Source organism: Leptonychotes weddellii, chromosome 11 (genome assembly GCF_054177405.1).
Source record: "Leptonychotes weddellii isolate Sample4059 chromosome 11, ASM5417740v2, whole genome shotgun sequence".
In the NCBI taxonomy this organism is placed as follows: Eukaryota; Metazoa; Chordata; class Mammalia; order Carnivora; family Phocidae; genus Leptonychotes; species Leptonychotes weddellii.
In genome coordinates this window covers 33,216,096-33,238,725 of record NC_138379.1, presented here as the reverse complement: position 1 = coordinate 33,238,725, position 22,630 = coordinate 33,216,096, and the positions used below count along the sequence as shown (strand labels likewise).

Sequence of the window (22,630 nt, the reverse complement as noted above, 5' to 3'; positions counted from 1 at the left end):
TTAACAGAAGTGTTAAATATGCACATACCAGTAGTTCCACTGCTGGGTATATACCCAACAACAGTTAATACATATGTTCACCAAAAGACATGGTCATAAAAGATTGTTCAGGGGTGCCTGGGTGGCTCAGTATGTTGAGTGTCCAACTCTTGATTTTGTCTCAGGTCATGATCTCGGGGACCTGGGATTGAGCCCCTGGTCAGGCCAATGCTTCTCTCCCTCTGCCCCTCCCCCCACTCGTGCTTGCACTCGCTCGCTCTCTTTCAAATAAATCTTAAAAAAAAAAAAAAGAATGTTCAAAGCACTATTCATTAAAGCCTTGACTTAAAACTACTTAGTGCCTGTCAGTGAATCTTAGACTGGATAAATAAACTGTATAGTCAAATATGCCTTACAGCCGTATAACAGTTTAAGTAATATGTAACAGTATAAGTGAATCTAAAAAACAATAATGGGGAAAGTAGCCAGTCCACAAAATACTACATGATGTGTGATTCCGTTTACATTGAAATATATAATAGGGAAAATGAATCTGTGACCTTAGAAATCAGGATAGTAGTGAGGTTACAAGTGCTGGCGAGGATGCGGAGAAAACGGACCCCTCGTGCACTGGTGGTGGGAAGGTAAATCAGTGCAGCCGCCATGGAAAACAGTGTGAGGTTCCTCAGAAAATTAAAAACAGAATTAATATATGATCCAGCAATCCCACTTCTGAGTATGTGTAAAGGAAGTGAAAACAGAATCTCAAGGAGATAGCTGCCCTGCCGTATTCATTGCAGTCTTATTCACAACAGCCAAAATATGGGAGGAACCTAAGTGTCCATCAGTAGATGAGAAGATAAAGAAGATACACACACACATGCATATATATATGCACACATACACTGTGGACTATTCAGCCATCAGAAGAAGGATATCTTGCCATTTTCAACAACACGGATAGACCTTGAGGGGATTAAGCTAAGTGAAATTAGAGATAAATACTGCATGCTATCACTTACATGTGCAATCTAAAAAAGCCAAACTTACAGAGCAGAGAGTAAAATGGTAATAACCAGGGGATAGAGGCTGGGAGAAATGGGGAGATGTTGGTCAGAGGATACTGAGTAAGTTCTGGGGATCCAGTGTACCTCATTATGCATATACTTAATAATACTGTGTTATATACTTAAAAGTTATTAAGAGACTAGATCTTCAGTATTCTCACCACAAAAAAGAAATGACACAATTATTTGACATGATGGAGATGTTCATTAATGCTGTGATGGTAATCATTTTGCAATATATAAGTGTATCAAATCAACACATTGCACACCTTTAATTTGCAATTGTTATGTGTCAATTATATGTTATATATGTGTCAGTTATATGTTATATGTCAATTATATCTCAATAAAGCTGGAGAAAAAAATCAGAATAGTAGTTACCCTGTAGGGGTGGAGGTGCCTAGGGTTGGCTAGGGCGAATTACTAGGGTGCTGGGATGTTCTATTTCTTGATCTGAGTGTGGGTTTCATAGCTGTATTCTGTTTGAAAATTTATGATGTTCACTTAAGTGCACTTTTTTGCACATACACTGTACTTTAAAAGGTTTTTTAAAGTGAAAATATTAGTAAATGTCAGTGATTATTGAGTGTATAAAACAGCATCTTGTGTTTATAGCTAGGAAGAAATGTAGAGCAGTTAGGGCATGTAAGCTATCAATTTATGAAATGTCAGAATTAAAGTACTTATGTTGTAGGCTCTGAAGAGGTGATTCCTTCTCCCCCCGCCCCAAAGCACTTTAATAAGCAATTTTGAAATTACAAGGGACCCAGATAAGTAAATTTAAGTGAAATTTCAGTTATAATCTAGGAATATTTTAAGTAGGTCACAAATTAATTATATTGAGTTTTTCAGTAAAAATACCTTTTTAAAAATATTTTTAGACCTATTGTCTGTTTTGCTACTTCCCCTATTGCTTGGTCTATTTCTAAACACTACTCAATTTGGCAGTATCCCTTGAGGAATATATGGCACTTAATGTGTATTGTTCCCTAGAGGAATCATGAAAGAAAGAAAAGATGCAAATTTTCTCTTGGGATAAAATAGAAAATTAATTGAAGAAGAAAGAGTCCATAATTTAAGGTATAGTTAATACTGGGAGAAAATCATATATAATTTTCATATTTGTTGATTACATCTTCTTAGTTTTAATACCAGTTATTACTAGCAGAGTTCATACTCTTTATGCAGCAGCTTGCGTGGCTTATGTTTATGTTATCATCTTGTTTTTTATATACAGTGATGTAAGCTATAGTAGCTATAGTAATCATTTTTATGCATTTTCTTCTTAGGCTTTCTTTACTTGCTTCAGACTCATCATCAGTTGGCTTTTGAATTCTGTATTAAGATTTTGAAAGAAATACTCCAACAAAAAAATGAATTGTATTTTTGTTATAGTGATTCTGCTGCATGGATTACAAACACTCTATCTCCATGCTTGGATAAACTCCATCAAAAGCACATTATCCTCCTACTTCTGTGGCCAGCTGCCTAATTGTATCTGCTGTAACCACACGCTGTTGGAACATGATACCAATGAAGAACAGAAATGATAAATTACTCCCTGCAGGTGATAGTGATAATGATAATTTTTAATTTCCTTCTTCCTCATAAGGTCTAGTCTGGTCTTATTTCATTGGCTGCCATCCTGTTACATACACACATGATACATTTTCTTTAAAGAAATACTCATCACACCAAAATATGTGAGGAAATAATTTATTTTGATTCCAAGTCATTGTTCTTCAAATGAGCATGTATAAAATGAACTGCATCTACCTTTGTGTATCTGGGATAAACAAGCAAAATGTGGCTTAAAACGGATTTTTAAATATTCAGTTTACACATACTTTGAGTTCTTTTCTTCCTTTTTGTGAAATCCTCAAAGAAGAAACAAACATTTCATTTTGAAAGACTGTATTCTAATGCTTAGGAATGTTTAAGATGCACAACAAAGCTACATGCCTGAATTATTTTCCTGTATATGTGGAGGATTCCCACCAAATTGCAGATGTGATCAAACTGTCCCAGAAGTTTGCTGTATGTGCACGTATTTTCCTTTTCTTCCGTTTTCTTCTATAATAAGCATTGTTGTTGTTCTTAATTACCACAGATTCTCCCTTCTCTCAGGCTAAGGACTTTTTAAAAATTTTTCTGACAGTGGTGTATAATTCAGTGAAATTTTATTTAACTGTGACCTTGCCTTTGCAGATTAACCCAGCTCCTACCGATATTTTATTTTAATGCTTATTTTCCCCTCAGCAGTTCCCTTTGCCCCTGACAAGGTATACATGTGGAACAAAAGATAAATTTATTCCGTGCTCAGGCCTTATAACCTATCTGATCTTTTTCAAGCACGTGTCAAGCTGTGCTCCAGTTATTTATTACCATTGCCTATTAGTCATCATTTTCAATTTCCTGTGGTTGTTGTTAATTCTTACATTTGAATGACTTCCACAGAGAGAGTGTAAGTTCATTGAAATTAACATTTGAAAGACCTAGAGATAGCCTGTCAAAGTGATGGTAACAAGGTGGTGAAACTAATTGAAAAATAGTGGCATATTTATGTTCTTCAGCAGAATAAATAGCTTTGTCCCCTAATCAGCTGACATATTTGTTTGGTTATAATGGCTTTGCAGAAGTAAAAACACTAATCATAGTTCAGTTGGGTTTTATAGACTATGATTCAAGTTTAAAGTTTTTTCCTCCTTTTTTCTAGTATCTTATTTTAATTATTAAGGACCACTTATGGGTGGGGGGAGCCCTTTCCCTTTCAGTAGCATTCTCTTTGAGGGTTAATACCCATGTTAAAACCAGAAATGCCCTTTGGTTTTTTCAGAGCAAGAGTTTTCTACTTGCTTAGTTATGTGAATCTTTTTGGGTTTTTGTGGATTTTTTAAAAAGATTTATTTATTTATTTTAGAGAGAGCGCAGGAGCAGGAAGGGCAGAGAGAAGGGATCTCAAGCAGACTCCATGCTGAGCGTGGAGCTCCAGACAGGGCTCGATCTCACAACCCTGAGATCACGACCCCACCTGGAACCAAGAGTTGGTTGCTTAACCAACTGAGCCACCCAGGCGCCCCAGTTATGTGAATCTTAACTGTCTGATGAGTTGACTATCTGCACGTAATTTTTTACTGCAGGCAATTTGTTCCTAACTTCTCATGCTTCTGCTTCCTATGTGCTATAGAACTGATTTTGATATTACCCTCCACCAGACATCATTAGGGAGGTAAATCTGTTTGAGTTGAAGAAACTAGGATGCATTTCAGAGGGAACTATAAAGTAGATGTGACTTCAGATTTATCTTTGTCATAGGTCCCTGCCAAATTCTCATAACCAAAGTGAATTATATCTTTCATTTTTATTTATTTGTCTTGAGACTTAACAAACTGTTTTCTTACTAACCCAAACTACACAGTATTTCTTTCACTGTATTTTTGTGGGTTTGGAGGAAGGTGAGTTTCTTCTTTGATTTTTACCTAAATTTCATAGATAGTTCAATTTGGGGATTGGAAGACAGTTCTAAAATACCTTTGTATTCTCAAATATTCTGATTTTTTAATTTTGTTGTAAACTCATGCATCAGCCTCCCCTCTTCGTTTAGACCTATATACTCTGTTATAATTACAGTTGTTCTAGCATAATAATATTGCCAGTCTGTCTTTTACCAGAGTTAAGTATATGATGTTTTACTTTGTATATTTTATACATTTCAGACTTAGATCACATTTTCTGACAATGTAAATTGTTATTATAGTAATGTTGGTATTGTGTTATAGTTGGGAAAACTTGTCATTTTTTTTTTTCAAATTCATTTAGTTCCTATTACATATTAGATATTGCCCTAGCCCTTGGGGGTACAGAGATGAGTGATTTTGGGGTGTTGCAAAGGGAACTGAAAGAAAGGTAATAGTTAAATTGAATGTTTCTCCATGCAATACTATAGATCATTTAACTCAAGTTTTAGAAATAATGTGTTATCACAGAAGCTGTTCATTTTTATGGGAAATGTAAATTATAGGTAAGGATAGAGAATATGAACATTCCAAATCTATCATCCACATTCAATAGCTTGGTGAATATCTTTTCAGATATGTACATATATATTCATATTTGCATAACATATAATAAGTGCCAATAATATATATATTATTCTTTTTACCTAATAGTATATTGTGACTACATTTCCAAACTGGTAAATATTTACCTATAGGATTACTTTTGATGGCCAAAATGTTATTCCATCATATGGAGGTATTAAGATTTGTTAACTGGTCACCCGTTGTTGAAAATTTAGGCTAAAATTGGCATCTTATGGCTAAATCTTTGCAACCATACTTGATAAATTTCCATAGTATATTTTTTTGAAAGTTTAGATTACTGGGTCAATGAGTATATGCATTATATAAACATTTTGATTGAGTCCCATAACGTATACTCACACAACAGAAAAGTGTGTAAATCTTAAGTGTAGTTTGATAAAATTGCACAAAGTGAATATCCACCATGTATCCATTCAGCAGTCAGCTGAAGAAACAGAACATTACCAGCAGCCCAGGAGCATAACCCCTTTCTAGAATCTACCACTCTTGAAGGGTAACTACTATTGTGACTTAAAACACTAAGTTATGCTGTTTTGAATTTTCTATATATAGATAGAATCAGAGCATGTGTACCACTTTCGCTGTGACTTTAAATTTTATTTTATTATGTTATGTTAATCACCATGTTACATCATTAGTTTTTGATGTAGTGTTCCATGATTCATTGTTTGCGTATAACACCCAGTGCTCCATTCAGTACGTGCTCTCTTTAATACCCATCACCAGGCTAACCCATTCCCCCACCCCCCTCTCCTCTAGAACCCTCAGTTTGTTTCTCAGAGTCCATAGTCTCTCATGGTTCGTCTCCCGCTCCGATTCCCCCCCCCTTCATTTTTCCTTTCCTACTATCTTCTCTCTCTCTCTCTTTTTAAACATATAATGTATTATTTGTTTCAGAGGTACAGGTCTTTGATTCATCAGTCTTACACAATTCACAGCACTCACCGTAGCACATACCCTCCCCAATGTCTATCACCCAGGCCACCCCATCCCTCCCAACCCCCTCCACTCCAGCAACCCTCAGTTTGTTTCCTGAGATTAAGAATTCCTCTCTCTCTTTCAAATAAATAAATAAAATCTTAAAAAAAAATAAGTCTGGGTTTTTTTGTTTGTCTCTTTGTTTCTTTGTTTTGTTTTTTAGATTACACATATAAGTGAAATCATGTGATATTTGTGTTTCTCTAACTAATTTCACTTAGCATAATACCTTCTCGGTCCATCCATGTTGTTGTTGAATGGCAAGATTTCATTCTTTTTTATCCTGAGTAATATTTCAGTGTGTGTGTGTGTGTGTGTGTGTGTGTGTGTACCACATCTTCTTTATCCATTCATCTATCGATGGGCACTTAGGTTGCTTCCATATCTTGATTATTATAAATAATGCTGCAATAAACATGGGTGCATGTATCTTTTCAAATTAGTGGTTTTGTTTTCTTGGGTAAATACCCTATGGAATTAGTAGATCATGTAGTATTTCTATTTTTAACTTCTTGAGGAACTTCCCTACTGTTTTCCACAGTGGCTGCACCAATTTACATTCCCACCAACAGCCCAAGTATTCCTTTTTCTTCACATCCTCGTCAATGTTTATTATTTCTTGCCTCTTTGATTCTAGCAATTCTGACAGGTGTAAGGTAATATCTTATTATGGTTGTGATACTAAAATTTTAAACTTCTCATATTAAGTTTCTGCCTATGTGTGGTGCTTAAAAAGCCTTCTTCACATCCCAGTTTTATAAACACTTGTATATGTTGGTGGGATTTTATTCTTCTTCCTCCTAACCACCCCCCAACCCCCTGCACTGATCTTTGTGATTACATCTGCTTACATGGAAAACCCCACCAAATGATGTTATGTCATGTTTGCCTTAAACAATCATAAGTATTTTAAAGGAATTTGGAGGGAAAAGGTAATCTTTTGTATTTACCAAACTATTGATCATTTCTGTTGTTTTTCTGTTATTTTTGATTTTTCAGGTTTCCTCCCAGTATTATTGCTCACCAGCTTGAAGAACTACCTTTAACATCTCTTCTAAAAAGTCTTTTGGCAATGAATTCTTTTAGTTTTTCTTTACTTGAAACTGTCTTTATTTTGCCTTCATTCCTGAAGGATATTTTTGCTGGATATAGAATTTTGAAAGGTTTTTCCCCGCTCCAGTGTTTTTTTCTTTTCCATCTGAACCTCCAGTTATGTGTATGTTAGATGCACAGGTCCCTGAGACTCTTGCATTTTATTTCAATCTTTTTCCCTGATTTTTCAAATTAGGTACTTTCTATCAACTTATCTTCACATTCAGTGATTTTTTTTTTTTCCTCTCTGTCATCTCCATTCTGCAGTTCACCGCAGGGAGTTTTTTTGTTTTGGTTATTGTATTTTTTAATTCTAAAATTTCCATTAGTTGTTTGTTTTTTGGGGGTTTTTTTGTAGTTTCTTTTTCTCTACGAGAATTCCTATTGTTCACTTCATTTCAGTGTGTTTTCTCTAACTTCATCTCTGTCACCTCATAATGACATAGTTAGAATTCCTGCCTTAAAGTCCTTGTCTCGTAATACCAGCTTCTGGGCCATCCCATAATTGACATGTGAGCAGTAGCTCTTCTCTTGAAAGTTAAAGACATTTTCCTGGTTCTTTGTATGTTGAATAATTTTTGATTGTGTTCTGGATGTTATGCATGTTGTGTTGTGTGTCCTCTCGGCCCTATTATAATCATCTGGGGAATGTTGTTGATGTTTGGTGTGAGCGGGCAGTCGACCAATTAAAGCCAAAACATTAAGTTCTGTCAGCCGTGTTTGGGCAGGTGGTGGTTCACATCTCAGTCTCGTTCTCTAAACATTTGCTATAGTGTTTTGGGCTCTCATGCACATATGCTGTTCTTAGTGATTAGTCGGACTTGTAGAGGTTTTTCAAATCTCTGCTTTGTTCTTGAGATCTTGTTGATTTTAGGTTTTTGAGGCCTGTGCCAGTGATTCAGATTTTAGTTCCATTCTCTCAGCCTTTGTTTTGTTAATTTGGATCCAACCTGTAGTTCAGAGGTCAGGCTGAGACTTGTGCAGGCTCATACAAAGAAGTAGGGTTCCTCTCCTCCCCCATATGTATCACACATACTCCATTATTTTCAGTTGAAAATTATTAGTTCTATCTAAGGTTAGTTATTCGCTGATTTCATAAAGTGTCCTGATGACATAATAAGACTAGCTCAATTTAGTAAACTGAAGACTGAAAATTATAACTAAAATTTATTGAGAACCTGCTATATGACAGACCTGTGCTAGGTAAGGGGCACAACAATATGAATTACACATAGGCTTTGCTCTTAGAAAACACTGCAATCTGGTAGCGCGAGTAACTATAAGATAGTATGGTTAAGTACTGCAATAGAATTGTATATAATAAGCACATTCTCTTAGCAAATGTTTATTGTGTACTATGGGCCAGGCAGTGCTCTGGACACTGGTGAACAAGACTGGCATACAGGAATAAATTTAAGAAAACAATTGAATTAGTCTGTGGAGGGATACCAGGAAAACAACTGAAAGAAGTCATGTTTTAGAAATGTTCTGATTAACTACATGGTTTTCTATAATCTGTATCTGAGTACTGCATTGCTTTATATTTGTCTGTTTCACAGTATTATAAATAGTACTTTGATTCTCTCTTGGTATCTAAAATATAATGAACCTCAGTGTTAAATATTGAACTTGTTTTGGGCCCAGTCCATATTAACCTCACAGATCAATAAAACTTCACATTCTCAACAAAAAGCAGCAGAGTACACAAATTAGCTTTATAGTGATTTTTCAGTCATCGGTGTCCTATTTTTAACACTTTATAAGCTTTTTTTATTGCCAGTTTTAAAAATAGATTAGGCTAATTCCATTAGTGAAAGAAAAAGGGATGGTATCATTTAAATTTTAAACAAAAAGAAGTGAAAATTACATATCCTCATCTGAATATTCATCTTTTAGAGACCTTTTTGTACTATCACGGTAATCCTTAGAGTGACCTCAGAGGTTCTCCTTTGGGTATTTGTTTAAACATAAGTTTTATTTGAGTACTATTATATATTTTTCACTTATCTTCAGGAAAAAAAAATGTGACATTTAAAAATTCCGTTGATCTCATCACAAAAATGTTCATAGTACTTTGCTTTAAAATTAGATGCACAAGGTCAGAAGAAATTAAATGAGATCTTTGTATAAAAGAGTATGTTTAAGTTAAATTTAAGTGGTTAAGTCACAAACCACCCTAAAACTGAGTGCCTTGAAGTCACAATGATTTAGATTTATTTGTGTATGATTCTGCAATCTGGACTGGACTTATCCTCTAGTTCTTCTTCTGGTTTCTCCCTGGGTCTCTCAGGCTGCTGCAGTTGTCTGGTTTGACTGGAGCAAAGAGCTCCAAGATGGCTCAGCTTGCACAGCGGCCTCTCTTTGGGAGAGCATGGGTCAGGTAGGGGCTGGCTGAGGCCTCTTCCTTAATGTGGTCTCTCACTTTTCAGTAGTCTACCACAGTCATTTCTCTGATAAAACACATATTGATTATTTGATTAGCCTTGTTGCCCTTATTATTATATTGTTTCTGTGGGGGAAAGCCAAATTATATTACTTTATTTTTACATGTAACATCTTTTCCAGGAAAAAATAGTGGCCTGTCATAAATTTAAGAGGTATCTAGTCTTTGAAATGGTTTCTTGTTGCCATGTCTTGAAATACTGAATAATTAATTATGTCATGTAATTAGTTTAATAATTATTTATATTCCCTTTTTTTCTTTTAATAGGCAATTGCTGGCTACTTTGATATATATTTTGAGAAGGATTGTCACAGCAGGGTAAGTATCATGAGTTTTCTCATAAGAATTAATTATGTGAAATACATTGTATTTTATTTTTGTGCCCCAGGGTATTTGATCATAAGCATTTTGCTGTTGTAAGCAATTGGAGCTTGTATTTGATGGAGTAGATTAATGTAGCATGATATTAAAAATCAGATACTTTTGAACTCTACCAATGCAGGTCGTGTTCTCCACGGGCCCCCAGAGTGCCAGAACACACTGGAAACAAACAATATTTCTATTGGAAAAGCCATTTTCAGTTAAAGCAGGTAAGAAAGAGGGCGCCTGGGTGGCTCAATCGGTTAAGTGTCTGCCTTCGGCTCAGGTCATGATCCCCGGGTCCTGGGATCAAGTCCCACATCGGACTCCTTGCTCTGCGGGGAGCCTGCTTCTCCCACTCCTCCCCACTTGTGCTCTCTCTCACTATCTCTGTTTCTCTCTGTCAAATAAATAAATAAAATATTAAAAAAAATTTTTTTAATTAAAAAAAAAGCAGGTAAGAAAGAAAAGGGGGAGAAATGACTTACTCATTTTGAAGTAAACAATATTCCTTCATTCTACAATGACTTTTTGTGTGTCCACTGTATTTGAAGCAATATAACAGATGCTAAGTAAGGTAAGATGTTCTTAGAGCTGCATAAGTTTTAGATGGCATATCATTTCATTAAAGTGGTGATTTAAAGAAAACTCTAGATTAGATTTATAATTCCTGCCAGTTAAAATGTGCTTTAGTATGTAGCTTTTGAGTACCACAAAAAAATTCTGAAAACTTTTCTTTAAGCAGTAACTAATACATAACTAAGTTGCAAACATAACTAAAAATACTTTCACCTCCAAAGTGACTGAAGAGAAATATCACCCATAGAGGTGAAGTGTAAATTAAAGAGAATGCCATTCAGTAGTTTCGGTGTTCAGTATATATGTCTAGGGGGCTCTCCACTGTCTCCACCTGCTCAAATCTTAGTGCTCAAGGACTGGCCTAATTCCACATTCCTCTGTCTTACACCGCATTGATTGCTCACTCTGATGAGAACCTACAGTTCTTATGTACCTACACCCTTAGCTCCAAAGGTTAGAATTTGACTATGGAACCTTTTTTTATTTAAATTGTTTATTACATATAAGTTGTCCTCCCCCACCTTCACTGAAAGCTTTCTGACTATATGAAACCTGAATGTACAACAAACTTCAATGAAAAGATACTCAACATCACTAGTAACCAGGGAGAGAGGCCAGTTAAAACTATGTAAGAAACTGTTTCTTATCCATCACTACAGGAAAAAAACATAAAATTTAACAAGGCTAAGTGCCTGCAATTGTGTAGCCAAATGGAACTTTTATACTCTTCTGCTGGTAGTCTTTATTGGTACAACTTCAGAGAACAGTTTGCTACCATCAAGTTAAGAATAGATGTATAAATATCCATCACTAAAACCAGTTTTTTTCTAGGCATGTATTCTGAACAATCTCCCCTGCAGCCTGTCTACAACAATCTAAACAAAAGTATGGTTTGTAGAAGTGAAATATTGGAGGCAACCTGAATGTCCATTAAAAAAGATATATGGTAGTTGCATACAGTAAAATCTCTGTAACAGATAAATCATATATTTGTGAATATCAGAAGCAACATTAAGCAAAAAAAGTTGCAGAATGATTCCTACAATACATTGTTTATATGGAGTTTAAAGACATTGAAACAGTTACACATACACATGTAGTAAAATAAGAAGCGATACTTAAAGGATGGTAACTGCAGAATTCAGTATAGTGGCTACCCCTGAGGAGAGATAGAAATAGGAGCAGGGAAGGTAAAGAGGGTTCAGTGCCATAGATCTGAATTATTCCTTTTAGATTGAGGGAACTGTGGGAGAATGTTAAGATTTGACAAAACTGAGTGGTGGGTCCAGGTGGTCATTATATTGTTCTCTATATGTCTAAAATATTCCATAAAATTCAATTATAGTTTGATTTCACTGTTGATGCATAAATTGAGTTTAGTAGATGCAGATAAACACTATTAGAGTAAAGCAGCACCTTGTTGTCATGTTTTCACTTTAAGATTGCAATGCTATGGAAATAAAACCTTGATGGTGTCATTTTCTTTCTCCAAAAAGCTTGAGCACAGCAAAACTGAAGTGTGGTGGACACAAATGAAATTTTATTACATTTTCATTTGTTTTTGTTTGGTTGATTGGTTGGGTTTTGTATAGCTTTGGTATTTGGATTGATATTTGGAAACTTGAAAATGTTGCTTTCTTCTTCATGGTAACCATTTTATTATCTTAATGCTAAATTTTAAGGGTAGTGCTAATTCATTCATGTTTTAATCTTGAGGGAGACTTAAAATAGCATTTGAATTTTCTCCTACCTAATTACAACAAAATATTATTTTATGTCTAGTGAAATTTTGAAATCCTAACTATTCATTACCCAGTAATCCTTAGAGTAACTGATTCAGCTTTTTTAGAATACTATGAAGGAGGTGTGTGATTTTAATATTGCCTTCTTGTCTACATTCTGTATTTCTTTCACTGCCATTATATATGTGCTGGTATTTAAATAGCAAGACCAGTACACCACAAAATTTTGGAATCCCCTAAAATATAACCGGGAAAGACTTGAAAGGGAAATTTCAAAGTAAGGAAAATTCTCAGCTATGATAGTATAAATATGAAGGGATTATATAAGGAAATACAACACTTTTTTTTTTTTTTAACCTTGCTAAACTCTGATGCTAGTACTAATGAATAGAAGCCAGAAGTTGGAGGGCAGAGTACTGAAGAAGACATGCTAATCAGAAAAAGCCTCCAGAAATCTACACACAATGTCCCCTTAAGTTTTAGATGAGTACTAAGATGTATGCATATAGGATGAAATGCCTGAGATCAAGCAAAGCATCTGGGGCAGCTGTGAACAAATAGTTCTCAGAGTTTACATGGGGCTGTGGGGTATGAGTTTCAACCAGCTAGAGTGGGGACTCCTTTTGGAATCAATATATGCAGTCCAAAAAGACCATAGCTTCATAGTGGGAATAAACTATCCCTAAAATAAAGGCTAACCTGTATGCTCCTTAACAAAGCTTAAAAACAAGCCTTAAAAGAAAAAAAAAAAAAAATGGACCCAAGTAACTTTATTGGCAACAAAGGAAGACAAAAAACCCTTCAACAACATAAAATTCGTCATGGCCAAAATTTCCAATAAAGCACTGAATGCAGGAAAATATCAGTTGATAGAAACAGACCCAGAAATGAAATTAGCACACAAGCATGTTGAAACTACTAACTGCTTTTATATGAGAATATATTTAAAATCCAAAAAGAACTTCTAGAGATGGAAATTATAATATCTGAAGTGAAAATGTCATTCGATGCAATTAACAGAAAAAACAGGTCAGTGTTCTTGAAGATGCAGCATAAATGTATCCAAAATGAAGCACAGAGAGGGAAAAAAAGATTTTTTAAAGAAACATATCCACAGTATCCTGTGGGAAAATATGAAGCACTCTAATTTATTTATTTATTTATTTTTTTATTCTTATGTTAATCCCCATACATTACATCATTAGTTCTAGATGAAGTGTTCCATGATTCATTGTTCGTGCACAACACCCAGTGCTCCATGCAGAACGTGCCGTCCTCAACACCCACCACCAGGCCAACCCATCCTCCCACCCCCTATGAAGCACTCTAATTTAAATGTGATAAAAGAAGTCCCTGCAAGAAGCCGGGGTAGAAAATATATTTGAAGATACAATAATGGCCAAATTTTTCTTTCATTTAATAAAAGCTATAACCCACAGATTGTAGAAACTCAGTGAACCCTAGGTAAGATTGACACAAAGAAAACAACACCAAGACATATTGCAAACAAATTGCCAATACGTGGTTATAATAATATAAAGTCTTAACATGAACCAGAGAAAAATTAAACAGAGGAACAAAGAAAGAATAATTTCAGAATATTCTTCAGAAACTATGTAAGCCAGATGATAAATGACATTTTCAAAGTGCTAAAAGCAACTGTCAACCTAGATTCTATATTTAGAATATATTTCAAAAATGAAGGCTAAATAAAACTTGCCCAGAAGAAGAACACTGCAAGAATTCATCTCCAGCAGACCATCAATACAAGATAAAGTAAGTTCCTCAAGTGAAAGGAAAATATCACCAAATGGAAACTTGAATCTAAACAAAGGAATGGGAAATGTCAGAAATAGTAAATGTGTGAGTTCCTAAAAAAGACTTTATTTTCTCACTTTTTAATTTTGTAAAAGATAATTGACTAAAGTAAAAATAATGTATTACGGATTTCAAAACATAGCAACATAAAATGTATGGCAGTAATCAAAAAAAATTGAGAAAATGGAAATATATTAAGTTCTTACACTGGACATGAAGCAATTTAATGGTAAATTATGATAAATATGTATATTGTAAACACTAGAGGAACAGGTAAAAAAAAAGTTTAAGCTACAAAATAAAGCTGATAAGCTATTAGTGAAGATAAAATGGAATCTCAAGCAAAAGATTTAGTTCAAAAGAAGATGCAAACATAAAGAAATAGAAAACAAAAGGTATGGGGCACCTGGATGGCTCAGTCCCTTTGGCTCAGGTCATGATCCCAGGGTCCTGGAATCAAGCCCAGCATCGGGCTCCCTGCTTGGTGGGGACTCTGCTTCTCTTGCTCCCTCTGCCACTCCCCCTGCTTGTGCTCTCTCTCCCCCTCCCTATCTCTCTCTTTCTTTCTCTCTCTGTCAAATAATAAAATTTAAAAAGAAAAGAAAAGAAATGGTGTGATGGTAGACTTAAATTCAAAATGAATGGTCTGTATATCCACATAATGGAATATTAGTGCTAAAACAAAATAAACTATAATGCTATGAAATGACATGGAGGAATCTTAAATTCATATTCCTGAGTGAAAGGAGCTAATCTGAAAAGGCTACACACTGTGTGATTCCAGCTACATAGCATTCTGGAAAAAGCAGAACTGCAGAATGAAAAAAGCAGTGGTTGCCAAGGGCAGGGGATACAAATAAGCAGAGCACAGAGGATTTTTAGGGCAGTGAAAATAAGCTCTCTCACCGAATGCAGCTTGAATAAACCAGAATGCAGGGAATAGCTATTTGAGATCTCTGAAAAGTAAATTGGAGAAGACCAGAATTCAAATACCTTGAACTGGTGATAAATTTATGATTTGTTTGCCTCCAATATCCCCCAGTCTGGTCTCCAGACAGCCTGAAACCCAGAATTAAGGCATCAGCGCAGACTAACTAGCTCCTCTAATTCTAACTTGAGGAATGGGGAAAGGATCTCCTAATGCTTAGGTAGAGAAATCCGCATTTTTCTTTTCTATATTTCTCTTTGTTCTCTTATACCCTCGCCCCCAGATAACCCCACAGTGGCAGCAGTGGGGACCCACAAACATCTTAAACTCTGAGGGATGGTAAATAAATGAGTGGGTGTGGCTGTGTTCCAGTTAAACTTTATTTACAAAAACAGGCAGCCGGCCTCAAAGCCCTCCATAAAACAAATCTCCAGGCATAGATTGCTTCATTGCAAATACTTCCAACCACTTCAAAAAGAAATAACACCAATTCTATACAGTCTCTTCCAGAAAATAGAAGAGAGCTAATTTTATAAGGGCCTTAATACAAAAAACCAGACAAAAATTATACAAGAAAATTAAACTACAGAACAACATCTTTCATGAATATAGATGCACAAATTGTCAACAAAATACTAGCAAATTGAATCCAGCAATATTTTTTAAAAAGAACAATACACTATGACCAAGTGAGGTTTAGTCCAGGAATCCAAGACTGATTCAATAATACAAAATTTAAAAATATTGTAGAATTATTTAATACAGTCAGCCGTGTTAACAATCTAAAGAAAAACCACGTGGTCACATCAGTGGATGCAAAAAAGCATTTGACAAAATTCAGTATCTATTCATGATAAATACTCATAGCATACTAGAAATAAAAGAGAACTTTCTGAACCTGATAATAGACATCCACACAAAGTCTACAGTTAGCATCATACTGAATGGAGCAAAACTGAATGCTTTTCCTCTGTTTGGGACAAGGCAAGAATGTTCACATTCACCACTCCTATTCTCTTAATATTGAGGGTCTTAGCAAGTGATAAGGAATGAAAAAAGAATTAAAAGTCATTGGAAAGGAAGAAATAAAACTGTCATTATTTATAGATAACATGATTGTGTCCACAGTGGATTCTAAGGAATCTTCAGGAAAAACTACAGAACTAGTAAGAATTTAGCAAGGTAGAAATTGACAGGCTGATTCTAAAATTTGAATGCAAATGCAAAAGACCTGGAGTCACCAGGCAATTTTTCAAAGAATCATATTGGATTCTTTTACTATGTGATTTCTAAACTTATTAAAAAGTTCTGTTAAACCAGACAGTAAGGTTTTATACTATATAAAGACATAGAGATTAATATAACAAAAGAGAATCCAGAAATAGACCCACTTTTGTATAGTTAATTATATTTTTCCAAAGGATCGATGTAATTCAATGGGAAAATGATAGTCTTTTCAAGAAATGGTGCTTAGAACAACTAAATGTTTGTACAGGAAAATAATCTCAATGCTTACCTTATACTATATTCAAGAACCAACTTAAATGAGTCAAAAACCTAAATACAAATGTATAAAACTGCAAAATTTCTAGAAGATAACGTAAGAGATAATCTTTGAGATCTGGGGTAGGCAAAAGTTTACGAGGGTGAGGTAATGGTAAAACTCATTGAACTGCACATGTAAAATGTGCACGTTTTACTGTATGTAAATCATGCCTTACTAAAGTTAATTAAAAAAAAAAAAACCCTCACTGGACTATCAATATTTCCAGGATAAAATCCAAATTCCTTACGTTGGCCCTTTATAATCTGACCATTTTTCATCATTTCCAATCCCACTGTGTTACATTCCACATCATAAGCCCATCATATGCTCCAGCTCATATGGACTTATACAGACTGCTCATTTTTTGGCTAACTTTCCTATCTTTTCTTACTCCTTGCCTTTGTCTAAGATAGTCTACATAGAAAGCTGTTTTGACCTCTTTCACTTGATAAATTTCAATTTTCTCTTTATTACCCAGCTTATTTCTATAAATCTTTCCTCACCTTAGAAAATAATTGCTGTCTTCTTCGTTCTCTTAGATCAATTCATGCATACATCTGTTATCACATCTCAGTATGCTGTGATAAAGGGTTCTAATAGATGAGTTGTCTTTCTCCTTTTTGATCTGATGTAGTATTTGCCATATTGTAAATATTTTGCTGAATATACAAGTAAGTATAGTAATATGCATTGTCATTGAAATCTCATTTCCTCTAATCACCTTGGGTGACATCATGCCAAAGGCGTTTACTGGCTGTTTTATTTGGTTGTCCCATTTTGTCAACTCTGATGTTCTCAAAAATTTTATCATACTATTGAACTTGAATAGATTGGTATTCAGATTTATCTTGGCATGTTTGAAGAGTTCTCTGTAGTTGGGTTTAATTAAAACTAAAAGTAGTTTTGGACTCATTATGCTCTAAAATTATTAGATAAAATTTAATAAAGCTGAATGTCTAATCAGAATAATTTACTGTGTGTATAAACCTTGTCTTAATATCCAGAAAGTAATATAAGATTTTTTAAATAAAATATTATAAATATGCCTTTCATCATGCTGCCTAGATTGTGGGGCATGGGGCAGGTGTGTGAATATCTTCAATAATGGTAAATCTCTTTTTGCACCCTTCAGGGTAGACTTGATATTTAGAAAGTAAGAAAAGATGTTGTGTGAATAAGGAATTTCTCAGACTAAGAATTGTACATTTGGGGGCACCTGGGTGGCTCAGTTAGTTAAGCGGCTGCCTTCGGCTTGGGTCATGATCCCAGCGTCCTGGGATTGAGCCCTGCGTCGGGCTCCTAGCTTGTCGGGGAGCCTGCTTCTCCCTCTCCCTCTGCCTGCCTGCTGCTCCCCCTGCTTGTGCTCTCTCTCTCACTCTCTCTCTGTGTCAAATAAATAAAAATAAAATAAAATAAATTAAATTAAAAAAAAAAAGAATTGTACATTTGGCCAGAAACAAAATGGAACTATAAAATAATGAACCTAGTTTGTTTTGTTTTGGTGTTTGGCTTCTTTATTATATTTTATTCACAACCTAGATCTAAAAATATTTCAGAAGAAATGCTGTCAACATTTGAGCACTTCCAGCATTCTGGGAGTAACAAACCACCCTCCCAGAATGAATACTTTTAAAGTAGTTAAAGAACACTTAGTTTAAAGTTTAAATTCAATGTGTTTGTCCCCTTTCCTTTAATGTACAATTTTTTATTGTACAAACTTATATGGCAGTGTTTACTGTAAAAATCAAGATCTTTTTCATGTAATTTGGCTTTGAAAATATGACTAAAATCAGGCTATTTATTTTTCTTTCTCTATATGTATCTAGTAAGCTTTTATATAATGGAAAATCCATTTCTCTTTTTTCTTTCATTCTTGAAGCTGTAATAGTGATAATAGTGATTTTTAAATTTTCCCCCTTCTGGGGAAATGAAATTTCATTGCTCGGGAAGAAATTAATTTTAAAAAGCCACTATAACAGAACTGAAATCAGTTTTGTTCTTTGAACTGCACCACTGCTTTGTGGTACTAATGGCCGTCTGCCGATGATAAAAACAGGGTGATACAGCTCAGCTCCACGGAGAGTGTCCTTTGCAGCTCTCACCACCGTATACATGCTTAACAGCATCGGTCATTTTATATCTATTTGACACTGATCAATTACTACGATCCATTCCAGTATTACAGCCACTGCCTTGGCATTTTTGTCAGGCCTAAACAATTGACGGGAGTTCGGCAGTGTGAATTACGTATTTCTGTGACCCTTCATGCTATTTAATTAACTTAAATACGTGCTGTTTGCACCCTCATTTTGAAATTAAGATTATTACAGAAATAGTTACTTTGCTTGTATTTCAAGACATGAAAATTATACTAGCTTATAAGGTAATTACTGTTATGACTCTTTAATTATTCAATGTTTAATATTGATGCTTAAAATTTTTTCTTTCATGAAAATTTAACAAAAGTATCCATTACTAGTTCATCTTGGCTTGTGCTATATTTCTAAGCTGAGGACTACATAGAACTCTTAAATGTATCCTTTAAACTTGAAATGAAGAATTTGATGACCTGCTTCATAAGCTCTATAGAACATTTCCATTTTGACCTTTATCCTAAGGATTGAATAGAACATTTACAAACAAGCCAACTTTCATTTTTTTAACACCTCCAAGGCACTTAAACAGCAGCAACCATTAGAGGACATGCACTAAAAAGAAACATTTGCAACAATACCTCATATACCTCAACAAAATCACTAACTTGAATGCACAAAGGATTTTTTTTTTTAGGTGGTAAACATTTGAAATAATACCCATCACCACTGATAATCACTGAAATGCAATCAAAGCAGTCAGATTCTGGTGGTAGTTTAAATAACAAAAATACTTCTGTTGTTCTCTTTTACTCATTTTTTTTTTGTTTGGTTTCTAATAACACCCAGCGTTGATGAAGATGGCAGGAATGTAAAACTGGAATATACTTTATGCCTTTTTGGAAAGTATTCCACTTCTGATCATTCATCCTAAGGAATCAAATCAAAATTCACTTTTTAAAAAATATTTGCTCTTCTAAGAAGTGAAAGTATAGTGTTTTAAATTGCCTTTTTTTTTATATTTATTTCTTTATTTTGGGGGGAGTGCAGAGGGAGAGAATCCTTAAGCAGACTCCCTGCTGAGCGTGCAGCCCGACAGGGGGCTTGATCCCACTACTCATAAGATCACAATAGGAGCTGAAACCAAGAGTCAGACACCCAACGGACTGAGCTACCCAGGCACCCCAAGTTACTTTTCTTTCTTTAGAGTATCTTGCTTTGTGGAATTTTGTTTTCGTTTTTGTATAATCAAGTCTTTAACCTTTTCCATTTGGTTTCTGACTTTGGTTTCATACTGAAAAAGATTGTATTACTATATTTACACATTTCTGTTGAATTCTTTCCTCAGTGACTCAAAATGCCCCACTTACATGTACTAAATCGCCATAACAGATCTTTTGGTTTCTCTACTATATTCCATTAATCTCTGAGTCAGTTTATTCCTAAGCTGCCACATTTGTTAAACAGTTTTTTTCCATAACTTACATACAATAAAAATTCACATATCTTCATTGTATACTTTGATGAGTTTTGACAAATGTATGCACCATCCTAATCAAGATAAAAGATATTTGCATCACTCTAAAGTTTCCTCCTTGGGGATGCCTGAGTGGCTCAGTCAGTTAAGCATCTGCCTTCGGCTCAGGTCATGCTCTCAGGGTCCTGGGATCAGGCCCCACATCGCATTGGGCTCCCTGCTCAGCGGGGAGCCTGCTTCTCCCTCGCCTTCTGCCCCTCCCCTGCTTGTGCGCGCTCTCTGTCAAATAAATAAATAAAAATTTTTTAAAAAATAAAATAAAATAAAAAGTTTCCTTTGATCCCCTATGTGATTAGTCATTCCCAGCTCCAGTCCCCAGACCAATACAACCACTGATCTGCTTTCTGCCACTATATATTAGTATTACTAGTACTAAACTATTGGTATTCTTTTAAAATGTTACACTTCTTTGCTTAACATATTTTGAGGTTCATCTGTATATCAGTAGTTTGTTCCTTTTTATTCTTAAATAGTATTCCTTTATATGACCATACCACAGTTAGTATACTAATACCACATTCACCTGCTGCTAGACTTTGTGTTGTTTCCAGTTAGGGGCCATTATGAATGGAGTTGCTACAAACATTCATGTAAAAACATGTCTTTGTGTGGACATACATTCTCATTTCTCTCGGGTAGATACCTAGGAGAGGAATTACTAGGTCTTATGGTAAGTGTATGTTTAACTTTATAGGAAACTAGCAAATTTTTTCAAAATCACTGCACTGTTCAACGTTCCTACCACCATAGTGGGGTCAGCTGCTCCACATCCTTGTTAGCACTTATAAAAAAGGTCAGCCATTTTAATTTGTCATTCTTTTGTCTGTAAGCAGTCTTTTTAATTAGCATTTGCCTGATGACTAATGATGTTGAGCATATTTTCATGTGTTTACTGGTCATTTGTATATTTTGTGTGTGGGAGGTGTCTGTTAAAAATACTTCGCTGAATTCTTAATTGGGGTGTTTGTCAACTTACTGAATTAAAAGAATCCTTATATACATGGGTACAAGTTCTTTGTCAGGTATATGTGGTGTTAATATTTTTATCCCAAATCCCAGCATTTCTTTTCATTTTCTCAATATCTTTTGAAGTTTGTATTTTTGTTTCCTAATTAAGAAATCTTTGCTACCCTAACATCATAGAGTTTCTCATACATGTTTCTTCTAAAAATGTTATAGTTTTGCCTTGTACATTTAGGTCTATAATGTATTTCATGTTAATTTTAAGAATAATAGTTCATTTTTTCCCAAATGTACATTAGGCTGTTTCTTCATCATTTCTTGAAAAGTCTGTCCTTTTCCAATTTAATTACTTGGCTCCTTAGTCAAAAATTAATTGACCATATATGGATATGTCTTTTTCTGAGCTGTTTTGTTCCATTGATCTGTGTATCTGTTCTTATGCCAGTTAGACACTGTCTTCATAAGATGATGTAAGTCCTCAGACTTTGTTCTTTTTCAAAATTGTTTTCATTATTCTAGATCGTTTAAATTTCCATATAAGTTTTAAAATCAAATTGTTAATTTCTTACCCAAAAAAGCCTGCTGGGATTTTGATTGGAACTGTTTTGAATCTATAGATTACCTTGCAGAGATCTGACATCTTAACCGTATTGTTTGTGTCCTTCATCCACAAGCAGAATGTATGTCCCCATTTACAGTTGACCCTTGAATAATGTGGTCAACCTCCTATACAGTCGAAAATCTGCACGAAACCTCTGACTCCCCAAAGTCTTAACTACTGATAGCTTCCTGTTAACCAAAAACCTTTCCAATGACATAAACAGTCTATTAATACTTATTTTGTGTATGTATCATATACTATATTCTTAAAGTAAGCTAGAAAAAATGTTAAGAAAATCTTAAGGAGGGGCGCCTGGGTGGCTCACTCAGTTAAGCGGCTGCCTTCAACTCAGGGGGCTCCTTGCTTAGCATGGGGGGCCTGCTTCTCCCTCTTACTTTGCCAATCCCCCTGCTTCTGCCCTCTCTCTCTCTCTGTCAAATAAAATCTTAAAAAAAAAAATCATAAGGAAGAGAAAATGCATTTACAGTACTTTACTATATTCATCAAAAAAAAATACACAATTAAGTGGACCCATGCAGTTCAAATCTGTGTCGTTCAGGGGTCAACTGTACTTTCATCATCTTTAGCACTATTTTGTAGTTTTATGTGACTAAACATTGTACATATATTGTTAAATTTATCTCATGTATTATATGCTTTTTTTTTTATTTTTTTATTCTTATGTTAATCCCCATACATTACATCATTAGTTCTAGATGAAGTGTTCCATGATTCATTGTTTGTGCATAACACCCAGTGCTCCATGCAGAATGTGCCCTCCTCAATACCCACCACCAGGCC

At 34.9% G+C, this 22,630-nt stretch overlaps 1 protein-coding gene across 1 annotated transcript in view; it reads left to right on the top strand.

The window, feature by feature from the left end:
- Positions 1-22,630, top strand: part of PRMT3 (protein arginine methyltransferase 3) — a 139,571-nt gene that overhangs the window by 106,019 nt on the left and 10,922 nt on the right. Inside the window, exons 14-15 of the mRNA XM_006737621.3 lie at positions 9,930-9,980; positions 10,165-10,252. Coding sequence (XP_006737684.1) covers positions 9,930-9,980; positions 10,165-10,252 — 139 coding nt within the window. The remainder of the gene's footprint in view (positions 1-9,929; positions 9,981-10,164; positions 10,253-22,630) is intronic.